This window comes from Dipodomys merriami, unplaced genomic scaffold (assembly GCF_024711535.1).
Source record: "Dipodomys merriami isolate MVZ:Mamm:240054 unplaced genomic scaffold, mDipMer1.0.p SCAF_2, whole genome shotgun sequence".
Taxonomy (NCBI): domain Eukaryota; kingdom Metazoa; phylum Chordata; class Mammalia; order Rodentia; family Heteromyidae; genus Dipodomys; species Dipodomys merriami.
The window spans coordinates 94,797,253-94,809,531 of NW_027203381.1; the positions used below are offsets into that span (position 1 = coordinate 94,797,253).

At 40.9% G+C, this 12,279-nt stretch overlaps 1 protein-coding gene across 1 annotated transcript in view; it reads left to right on the top strand.

Moving 5' to 3' along the window:
• Nucleotides 1-10,698: 10,698 nt before the first annotated feature.
• The window catches only part of Vgll3 (vestigial like family member 3), a 60,717-nt gene continuing 59,136 nt past the window's right edge, over nucleotides 10,699-12,279 (top strand). The window contains exon 1 of the mRNA XM_070030446.1: nucleotides 10,699-11,062. Coding sequence (XP_069886547.1) covers nucleotides 10,937-11,062 — 126 coding nt within the window. The 5' untranslated portion in view covers nucleotides 10,699-10,936. The remainder of the gene's footprint in view (nucleotides 11,063-12,279) is intronic.

Sequence of the window (12,279 nt, forward strand, 5' to 3'; positions counted from 1 at the left end):
GACTACCTACAACATAACATTATTTTATAGCTTAAAAGGATAAAGATGCCTACTAGAGATATATGAAAGTTACTCATCAAAGAAGAGACTGAAAATCTAAAATATCAAATATGTTTTCTGTGTAAAATCCATATAAAATATGTTTATCATCTATGTTTTCATTGGACTGAAAGAGACCAAAGCAAGAGCATGAGAAAAATACTGATAAACTGACAATTCCACAGCATTCTGCATTCACAGATCAGACAGAGCTGTTAAATTCAAATTAAGCTCAGCAGGTTTACACTCAATCCTTACCTTTGGTGCTGGATGAGTCACCAGCAAAGTATTTAACTGCTTTTTCCCTCACGGAATTCATCTTTTTATAAAGGAGGTAATTATTGTAATTGAAATGATCAGAGCAACTTAAAGAGCAATAATTCTAATTGCATAGAATCAGGTCTCCAAATATAAAGTGAAGGGAATACAAATTGCAATGCTATAAAGGAAGTCAATTTTCAAACATTAGGAAACCCTGGCTAAGGCAGGTGCTACTTTAAATGGGCTTTGGAAGTAGGTGGAATTTCTTAATATGTTCCAAGCAATGAAAGACATAGAAACAATAATGTTTAGACATCTTCTCCAGTGATCTATGTACAGTTAGAATGAAGTGGGTAGCTGGGGTCCAATTAAATTTTAAAATCTGAAGATATATGCATACATCATTTTTTGATCAAATAGAAAAATATGAAAACAGGAAACTAACAATAGCAAAAGTTAACGTTTTCCCCCCTTAAAAAGTTACCGGCCTTAAAAGTGATTTTTTTTTTAAAAAAGGACCCTTAAATATATAGGCCATTGTGTGCTTATTAAATGCAATTATTGTAAGAATTGTGATTTTTCTCTCAGTATTCTTGTTGAATACCTCTTGGGCAATGCAAGAGCATAGCTAATGGTGACACTTTGTCCCTAATGCTTGTTGCAAATCTGTTTGGGTTAGCGTCTCTTTTCTGTTTTCTGTCTTCTGAATGACAGCAACATGGACCTTTGGCTTCATTTACTCTAAAATATTTAAATCAAATTATAAAACTAATGTATTAAAAATGAGAAATAAATGCAAACCAGATCCTTCTGGCTGCTGTGATTTATTAGTCCAATTGGTCTTTGTCTGTGGCTAGTTAGACCGGTGGGTTAGAACAAAGTGCTAATGATGCCAAGATCAAGGGCTTTAATCCCCCTGGCCGACTTAGCTATGTTCCATTCCATGGACAGAGCCGTACTCATACCCAGGCCAGACTTCAAGTGAGTGCATTCCACTTGTCAGAGGCTGACAGAGAGAATGGATTTGAGTCAGTGTGGATCTGTCATTACTACCAAGAGAACAAAAGCACAAATTCAACGTACACCCTGAGCTAATAGCATGTCATTGCTTTCCATGAGAAAAGATGACCCCGTTATACATTTAAGTGATACAGCTTAGTGAGTTTGACTAGTAATTAAGCTGTTAACAACATAAGGATAAATAATTATTCCTGAATTTTTTTTTTACTAATTCAGGGCTTTTAAAATATTTCATTTCATTTTTAAAATTTTAATTACCTATTCTTATGGGGTATAATATTTTATTATACATTCATATATATTATATATACATTGTGGGATGATCATACGTAGCTCATCAATATATATATAGATATATAAATATAGATATATATATATAGATATAAGTCTATATCTATATATATATATGAAATCTATCATCTTTTTTTCCATCAGTCATGGTGCTTGAACTCAGGGCCTAGGCACTGTCCTTGAACTCTTTTGCTCAAGCCTAGTGCTCTACCACTTGTGGTTATTGAATAATTAATTGGAGATAAGAGTCTCACAAGAACTTTTCTGCCCTGGCTGGCTTTGAATCACAATCCTCAGATATCAGCTTTCTGAGTACCTAGGATTACATGTGTGAGCCACCAGTGCCCAGCCTTCTTATTTCTTATTATGCAGGTTGTTAATTGATATTTTTTAAAAATCTCATTTCACTGTTTCCCAAATGAGGTGCTTTTCTTATTAAATATCTACAAGATCTGAAAGGCTATAGAATCTGCAAACCAAATTACAATTAGAAAGTACACTCAGTAGAGCATGTATTGTCATGCATATGTCTCAGTGATCAAAATAAGTGCTAGAAGGAGGTTGTGGAAAGACAGGTTGGCCTCCCAAGGAGTGAGATGCTGTGTGCCATCAATTACGGTGTCTCTGGTGGATCAACCGGAAATAGCTCAAGTCTTTTTTTTTTTTTGCATGGTTTCTCTCATTTGTAATAAGTATAACATGTTTAGAATATTCTTTTTTTAACTTTTTTATTGTGAAGATACTGTACAGAGGAGTTACAATTACATGGGCAAGATAATGAGTACATTTCTTATCAAGCATTGTAGCCTCCTTTGTTTCCCCTTCCCATCCTTTCCCATCCTCCCCCTCCCACCCCCCCAAGCCTCCCCACCCCCCCACAAGTCTTATATTTTAGGAAACAAACCAAACTATATGGATTAAAAATAGCATTGTTAATTGATAGAAATGAAATTCTAGCCACAGCAACTTCAAATGAAACCCTCCACACTCACCATTTACTCTAGTGTAATAACAGAAGAAGAGGAGTTAATAAGAGAAGAAATCACCTTACTACATTTTTAAAAAATTCAGGAAAAAATGCCTGCAAGAATAATAATTTAATACTTGTGCAAATGTTTCAACGTATTTCAGGGTTACCTCTTTCATGTTTCCAGGATGGAAACATAATGCAAAAAGGCATGTCTCATACTCAATTTACACATGTCCTACTCCACAGATTGTCCTACTATATTGTTGGATTGTGGCTTTACCTCAGACTATGTAAAAAGATTCACAAATTATGGGGGTTTTGGTGGTTACTGGGTTTGAATTCATGGCATTGTGATTGCTAGAGAAGGGTTTTACCTCCTGAGCCATACGTAGGGCTCTATTCCTCCCTCACTCCTTCCCCACCTTTTAAAGGTTTTAGCTGTCCTATAATAACTGTCCTATAATAACATCTTTTAGATATAGAGTATACTTCTAGATATAGAATATACTTTAGCATATTCTATAATTTTCCTAGCTAGGCTTCTGACAGGGATATACACTAATGTTTTGATCTACAACTTAGGTCAGGTTCTATCCCATTAATTTTCTTCCTTTCTTTAACTATTATTGTTGTTGTTGTTGTTGTTATTGTCGGTCAGTTGTGGTGCTTGAACTTGGGGCTTGGGCACTGTTTCTGAGCTCTTTTTGTTCAAGGCTAGTGCTCTAGCACTTTGATACATAGCTCTCCGTTTTGGTTAATTGGAGATAAGAGCCTCATGGGGACTTTTCTGCATGGAGTAGCTTTGAACCCCAATCCTCAGATCTTAAGCCTCCTGAGTAACTAGGATTATAGGTGTGAGCCACCATCACTGGGCACTAGTTTTATTTATATTGTTTGTAAATCAACATTAAGTCTCTGCTTTCTGTCTCATTTAGATATGGGATAAGAAGGAAAAAATTATAAGCACTATACTCATCTTTCAAGTTGATAGTTAGCAAAGAATAAGAATAGATGGAAGACATGAGCCCATCATTCCTTGAGTTGATTTAAATTCCCTCCCTCGGAGCCTGCATTATGTTGTCCAACTGAGTGTGATTTAGCACATTTTAATTTAGAGTAGTTTTTAAAGAAGATATTGCTCCTAAATATGAAAAAGTACTTCATTTGATGACTGATTGAGCTAAGAAAAGAGAAGCTTTTCCATTTTAGTGATCAGATTATTTGTTTAGCTCATTATGGGGTACTGGAAAAAGTTTTCTGGGATAAAGAAACATTACTGGGATAAAATATAAATTAAGTATTTAAACTAAAATAATATGGAATACATATGATTTTATTTAGTTTATTTATTAACTTTACAACATCCATGTAAGATGCTTCTTTACTGGAAATATTAGAGACTATGTGAAACATTCTGGTTTTGAGGTTAATCATCTATGTTACATTCATTTAGAGGTGATTTAAAGACTGATAAGAACATAGAGCAGTATGAGAAAGGATCAAACTCAATATTTAAAGATTTGGTAGAAGAGGAGTTGGCAAAGGAGAGTGAGAAAGAATATCTACATTAAAAAAAAAGCATACTAAGACAGGACAATGCTTTGCTGAGATGTCAAGAGGAGAAGAAATTTAAAGAGAGATAATTTACAAGGCTAAAACTCATGGAACATGAATTTGGATGAGATTGGTATACTAAAAGTTCACATTTGTCAGTGGGTCCATCACTAGTGACCTGAATACATTTTCATGGTAAGATGGAGTAAAATACTAAAGAGAAAAGGAGATAATGAAGAAAAGTGTGTTTTAGGGATTAGAGAAAGTTGGAAAAATAGGAAGAAGAATGTTGAAGAAATAGGAAGATGTCTGTTCACAGGGAAGAAAAGCAGTAAAATTGCTAAATATGGAGGACTACCATTTGAAGTAGATAATATGGTCAACTGAATACAGTAGATCTTAATGCTTTATCCGTGAATTTGACCTCCTATTTTATTTCTATTCTATTGGTGCCATTGACACTTTTCTTAGAGGTAGGAAGAGTCTTTCCCAGGCTTTGAAGTCAACTTCCTTTAGCCCTTTTAGGCTTTCTTAGGAAAAGATGCAACAGGGATTTCCTCATCTTAGGTCTGCCCCTTCAACCTCCCTTGCCTTAGACACAGTTGTACTCTTTTCCCATTGATGCTGCAACCAAGTAACAGAAACATAGTGCCTTGAAACAATGCACACTCTTTATCTTGTATTTCTGGAGGTCAAAAGTGCACAACATCTTGTTTCTGATGTAAGCAGGGCTGCTCTCTATCTGGAGGCTCCACAGGAACCTATTTCTTTTGCTTTTCTAGCCTAGAGTTTTTGGCTCTTAAGTATTTTCTATTTTCTAAGCCAGTGATGGCATTTTAGTCTTTTAAAAACAAACAAACAAACAAACAAAGCCAGGAGCCAGTAGCTCATGCCTGTGGTCCTAACTACTCAAGAGGCTGAGATCTGAGGATCGCAATAAAGCCTGCCTGGGCAGAAGAGCAGAAAAGTCCCTGTGAGACTCTTATCTCTAATTAACCACTCAAAAGTGGTTAATAAGCAGAGCTAGGCTAAAAATGATAGAGCAGTAGCCTTGAACAAAAAAAGCTCAGAGACAGCACCCAAGGCCTTGAGCTCAAGCCCCACAATTGACAAAAACAAAACAAAACAAAAATCTTTGCATCAATCTGACCCCAAATCCTATCTCCTTTTCAAAGAACCCTTGTGATTACATTGGGCCCACCTAGATAATCAGAATTATCTTCTCCTTAGAACCACCCATAATGGTTTTAGAGGCATAATGAGTTGGTAGGATACTAGCCAATGAGGGAAAGTAGCAGGTACTGAGTTCAAGTCTCATCTTGAACCTAAAAAAAAAAGAAAGATCCACTCATAAGTAGACTGAATCCAGCACAATCTAACTTCCCTTTTGCTATGTAAGATAATGGATTTCAAGTAGGATATGGCATCACACACTTGTAGTCCCAGCTCTAGGGGGGCTGAAGCAGGAGGCTCATATGATAGAAGTACCCTGTAGTGAGCATGAGACCAGCCTGGGCTTCAAAATGAGATACTATTTCAAAACAAAACAGGAATATAATGTATTCAAACACATGCTTGAATTCTATGCGATCAGAATATAGATCTCTTTGGGGGAGTAGGCATTCCTATTCTGCCTAAAACAACCATGTAATAAACTTCATAAATAAGATGCACACATATTTCCTTATAGTCACAAATCTTAGTGTAGGGTGCATTTTCAGTGGATTAAATTTAGGACAGAGGGATGACCAAGAGCTAGCTCTTGGCTGCTATGGACAGATGAGAAGAGTATTTGATACACAGATTGAGCAATTGAGAGATTGAGCGATCCACTCAAATGTATTATAAGTCATATCATAAATCATATACCACACTTTTTATCCTACTTTTTACCCTAACACCATGAACTAGGGAAATCTCACTTTAATTTACTCCTCTACAAAAAATTTACTTTGGATATTTAGCTCAATAAACTACACCTGGAAATTTGAGACTATTCTGGTAAACTTGGTCATTATTGAAAATATAGTGACAATGAACCCTTGAATCGGAAGAATTAGGAACATTAAGGGTCTGTTGTGATTTTTTACTATTATTTCAGTGGCTTGGATAAAAGAAGTAGGAAGTAAATGTTATATGAGTAGTATTGGATTCCACATCATAGGAGAATGATGAAGAGTGCTCCAGGATGAGTAGCAAATACTTTGAGAAATTTTAACTCAGATATTCATATAACCAAGTTCTAACCTATTACTCTTTTGTACACTTGTTGTACTCTTGGCAGTCAGGTTGCATTTTCCGATCTGAGCATATTACTAATGCTAAATACCCCCCCACACGCACCTATTTTTATAGAATTCTAACAGAAATCCTCTTCTTTTATGTATTTATAAATACGTGTTCCCATAAATATGTATGACTATGCTCACATATCTATAATGTTTGTAAGTATACATATGTGTTTATTTAGATAACCTTGCCAAAGGATTATAGGAAGAAAATTGGTCCAAGGATAAAAAGATATGGATCTTTGGCTCTAGTTCTGCCACCATCCTCAAACACCCTTTCATTAGTTAATATGCTTGTCTATAAAATGAAATCTTTAAATGATGTGATTCTTTTGATACTTTACTAGTCTAAAATGTTAAATAGCTACCTGGGATAAATGGGTCAGGTACATCTCCCCTTCTACCAGAACTCCACTTTGCTCTACTTAAGAGAAATTACCTTAATGTTTTAAATGAACCACTGAAAACAGTAGAGTTTCACAAGCTATTCTCTCATGTATGTGCCTGTCTTTCTAGATTTTAATTCTGGGAACAATTTATCTTCAATTTCTCATTTTCTTCTACTGTTGTAATACAGAATAAATGGAGATATCAAAAATAACTTATTTGTAGGTCTGTTTTGCCAAACACACCCAGACTGATTTCTGTGCTGTTTTATATCGATGAGTTACATCTTTGTCACACAAATAAATATTTGTAGTACACTGGGACACATGGATGCTATGACAATGGGGACAGGCATTGACTCTAGTTCTGGCTTCACTTTTCTCATTCAATAAACACAATCTGGCACCTCTTCAATGATAAATATGGGAGGTGACAGAATCAACCAACCTCTGCATGTCTCATGGAGACTAGACTCTTCTCCCTGAGTGGGGTGGAGAAGGCAGATTGTGAATACATTATGTTGCAAAACAGTTATTTGAAGATATAGTTGGAGGCATTATGTGGAATGTTAAGGAAAGGCTTCCCTCATACAAACTAGAATCATGGCCTCATGCAGATTTTACCTCTTGCTCCTAAATTGTCTCATCTCACCAAGACTTGTTCATTCTATCATATAATAGAAATGTTGAAACAGAATTTGCCGCGTGTTCTGTTGTGACTGTTAATGACTTCATATTTGCTCAGATCCCTTATGAGTTTGTAAGTTCTTCTAATCACTCTATCTTTTCCTTTTTTGTCAATGAATGTTTATTAAGCCAAGAATTATATCACTGAGATTCAGAGATAAAATCAACTCTGTTCTCAAGCAGCTAAGGTCATGTTGGGGAGACAAGGAACAATTTCAGATAAAGTTGTTAAGTAATGGTTAGTATGACAAGGGCAATATCCATGGAGTTCTGGAGTTGCTGAGATGCTTGGAGCTAGTTTCCTTTGTATGTCTTAAAAGATGACTACTTAAACAATAAGGAAGAGAGCAAGTGAAGGAGAGGCTGGTTGTGCATGTTCTTCACATCTATGCATACCTGGGCAGATGGTTCTATAAATGTAGGAGATGGTCACATGCAATGTGCTAGACTGAATGATTAAGAATTGGAACTGCAGACTATAGGGAGTTATGGTGAAGAATATTTTAAAGAGGGAGTAGACCTCATTACACCACTAGACTTGCAGTGGTTGGAGCAGTAAAAATAGGATTGTAGGGTGAGTGATTGTGACTCACACCTATTACCCTAGCTACTCAGGAGAGTGAGATCTAAGGATATCTACTTGAAGTTAGTATGACCACAATCATTTGTGAGACTCTTAACTCTAATTAATCAGCACAAATGTAGAAGTGGAAGTGGAAGTGTGACCCAAGTGGTAGAGCACCAATCTTGAGTGGAGAAGAAGAAACAACAAGCAAACGAATAAAAGAATGAGGCCTAGGTTCAACACACACACAAAAACCACAATAGGACTGTAAATTGTGAAGAATGGCTTAGAATGTGTTTGAATTTGAGATCTGGGAATCAGCAAGGATCTTCTTCAGGAGTCTAAGTGAGACATATTGAAAGGATTAAGACTAGAGCAAAAATTTAAGGTGATGGGGGAAGAACAGCAGTAGAAATGTGAAATTTTAGATCTACTGGATGCCATAACCAGATGTGAGGACTGTGAGGAGAAGGAGCATCAGAAGATTTTCACATTGTGTATAACTAGAACAACTGGTAGCTGGAGATAGAACAACTGGTAGCTGGAGATTTTGGTATGGGGATGGACATTTGATGAGATGGACCAGACTGGGGATAGTGGTAATGGGTTCTTGTGGAACATCTCTATGGAACTGTGTAGAAAGAAGTGGAATAGATGGGGCTAAAGCACAAAAAGGGGTGTGACCTAGGGGTAAGCATTTAATAAACAACATTCAACATTCAATGAGAGCAACAAGTGAATGAATAAAAGCTACTATGGAGTAGCAAAAGGTCCCCAGAAAATCTATTGCAGTTATATTTATAGAGTGTGCTGGAGTATCTTGTGTGTGTAAAGGCATACATCGGTATGTGTTTGCAAAATATCACTGATAGGGTGGCTGAAAAAAATCAAAAACTTATTTTTCAGTTCTGGAAGGTGGAAATTCAATCCAGAATCTATATGAAGTCAGTAATGGTTTTTAGTGAGCCCTTGTTTTCCTGGCTTGTTAAATAGGAACTTCACAGGAACTTTTCTTTCTTCTGTGGTAGGCCAGAAAACAGAGGGAGAGGGAAACAGAGAGGGAGAGAGAATGAGGGAGAAAGATGGAGATTGTCTTATAAGGACGTCAATCCTATCTGAGTAGACTCTACGTCATGTCCTCATTGGGCCTATATGACGTCTTTAAAGGTCTGTCTTTAGACATAGTCACATGGGTAGGGAGAGCTTAAGGCTTCAAGGCATAAACTCTAGGGGAACAAAATTCACTGTAACATCAGTGCATTTGTTTTCAAACCGACTTCTCCTGGGGCGGGGAGATAGACTTTTCTGTCTATCATACACTTTGCTGTTCTTCTAAAAGATCAGAGAGCTAGAGTTTGTTCATTGGTAAAATAAGCCATATTCTTTTTCTTTCTTTCTTTTTTCTTTTTTGGTCGGTGATGGGGCTTGACCTCTGCTCTTGTGCATTGTCCCTTTGCTCTTCAGCTCAAGGCGAGCACTCTACCGCTTGAGCCACAGCAACACGTTCGGTTTTATAGTGGCTCATTGGAGAGAAGAGTCTCATGGACTTTCCTGCCAGGGCTGGCTTTGAACCATGATCCTCAGATCTCAGCCTCCTGAGAAGCTAGGATTTCAGGCCTGAGCCACCAGCGCCCGGCTAAGTCATCTTTTCCTACAATTGTATCAATGAATATTTATGTGTGTACAGATTTTCTTCCTCCTTTTGGACAGGGTTAAAAGCTACTTGCAAATAAATAAGACTTCTATTGACTTCTACTGCTGTATGGAACACAGCGGAAGAAAAAGCCAGAAAGGTACACAACCCACAAAAATGCATGCCATGAAGTTATAAATTCAAAGCGGAGGTTTGCTTGTGTGTGAGTGTGTGTGTGGGGGATACGGTGCATTCTTTGGCATGTACACACTTGCAATCACGTTCACTTTCACCTATGGCTATTTTGGAATGTAAGAACTGATCCCTTTTTTTTCCCCCGCCTGCTCTGTTTTCCCTCTTTGTACACGTGGCCTTCTTTAGATAGGATTGTAGGGTCTGGGTTGATGCTCTTGAAGGAAAAAAAAAAAAAAAGTTGCTGGGAATTGAGAAACCCTAGCCCTGGAGGAGGCCAGGTGATGGGTGTCAGCAGCAGGGTGGGGACCCGCGGACTCCGAGGGCGCGGAATCGTTGACATACCATTCCCCTCCCACCCGCCTCGCACCCGAGCGGAGGGAGGCGGAGAGGTCTGCAAACTTCGCTCCAATCCGCAACCGGCCCTCCCCAGGGTCCCCCTGCCGGGCGACCCGCCCACCGGCTCTCGGAGTTGGGTGAGGGGTAACTTTGCAAAGCAACTCCTCTGAGCCTGGACGGCAAAGTGCTCCCCCCCCCCCCCAGCATTCAACCCCCTCCCAAGCATCCCCCCCCATCTCTTGCTCCCGCCTCTGGGTCCTGGCCCAGCCGCGATCGCCGGTGATAGGACGAGCCCGGGGCGTGCAGGGTGTAGACGCAAACCAGTGTCCCGGCTCCCCAGGGCTGCCTCACCCCGGGGCCCGGGCAGCGGTGGTGGTTGGCGCTGCCGTGGGTCTCGAGAACCCGGCCATGCTCCCGCCGGGGCGCGGGCGGCGGCGTCCCGGAGCGGCTGTCTCGTAAAGCACGAAGGCGGAGAGCAGGGAGGGGGAGGTGGCACCCGGAGGGGCTGAAGATGAAGGTGCCCGCGCATGGGCCGCCGCTGATTGCCCACCCCTCCCCAGCTCGCGCCCGGCGCGGAGCCCCAGGCCGCGGAGGACCCGCCTCCGCCGCAGTAGCAGCCGGAGCCGCGACGCGGGCGGCGGCGCAGGCGGCGGCGCCCCTCGCGCCCGCGCGCACGGCCGCCACCCGGGGGTCGCCGCTGTCCCAGCTGCCATGAGTTGTGCGGAGGTGATGTATCACCCCCAGCCGCATGGAGCGCCCCAGTATCTGCCCAACCCCGTGGCAGCTGCAACCTGCCCCACAGCCTGCTATCATCCGGCTCCCCAACCTGGCCAGCAGGTGAGTCACCGACCGGGCAGCCGGCCGGGGGCGGGGGCCGAGGGCACCGGGAGTATCGGTCTGGGGCTCCGGCGGTGGCGACGACCGTCCCCGCCGGGATGGGTGGCGCAGACCGTGCCCCGGGACCTGCGGGAGCGCCCGTGAGCGCGGGGGCTGCGGGCAGCGCGGGGCGGGTGGGGAGTCTTGGAGAGACCGTACCTGCCGGAGGGAGGGGGCCGCGGCGGAGCTGCGCGCACCCCAGCTCCCGGGCGGCTGGCCTTTAGTCACCCCGGCTGTCAGGACTCGGTCTCTGAAGCTCACCCAGGGGCATCTGTTTTAGGACCATGTGAGTAAACTTCCTTTCCAAGCAAATGTTTTCTTTCTTTGGAATGCTGAGAGAGTTCCAGGGCTTTCTGGATTGAAGAGGAGGAAGTGTGTGCGGCCGAGGTGGCCCAGGCTACCTGACCAGTGAGCTCACAGGGTTGACCTTTCCGAGACGTGTAGGGTGGGACAGCGCGTCTGATGTAATCTATAGCAGAAGGTTTCCAGAACTTCTTTTATGGCTGTGGTTTAGAGGCGCGGGGGATGCCCGGGCTCTTCATTCATTTCCTCACCCCACCAAAAGACAGTTGGTTATAGGAGGTGTTCAGGCTGTGGATCCCATTCAAGAGGTAACCTTGAATCTCTGAATTGTGGGGGCGCCGCCATGCCAGGGGACTGAAAATGTTGTCCGTAAAAACGGATCTGGGGCTAGGTAGGAGATGATGGAGTTACTTTGGAAAGGGCGATTAAGACTCCAGAAAACTGAAAAACAAGTGCCCTGGGATATTAGGGCGGACACAGAGCAAGTGCACCAAAGTTTAGTTAGCCCTGTAATATATATATATATATATATATATATATATATATGCATATATATATTAAAGTATGTTTGTGGCAAGGGGCTGTATGTGCCAAATAGTCTTCCGCAGACTGTGGTAATTAGTGGGTGTTGATTTCATGAAACAACAATAAAAGTAATAATACAACTAGACACACTGAGAAAATTATGATGCGCAGAATTGATTGGTTATTCATTTCTTCAGAAATATGTTTTATTCAAACCCTAAGGGTTTGGCCTTGGAATTAACTAGATCTTTGAATCTGGACATTTTCTCAGTCTCTTTCCCTGTGCTTACACGTGTGGTGTTACTTTTTGGAAATAACAACCAAAAAAAGTAGGTTTGTTTAAAATGTAG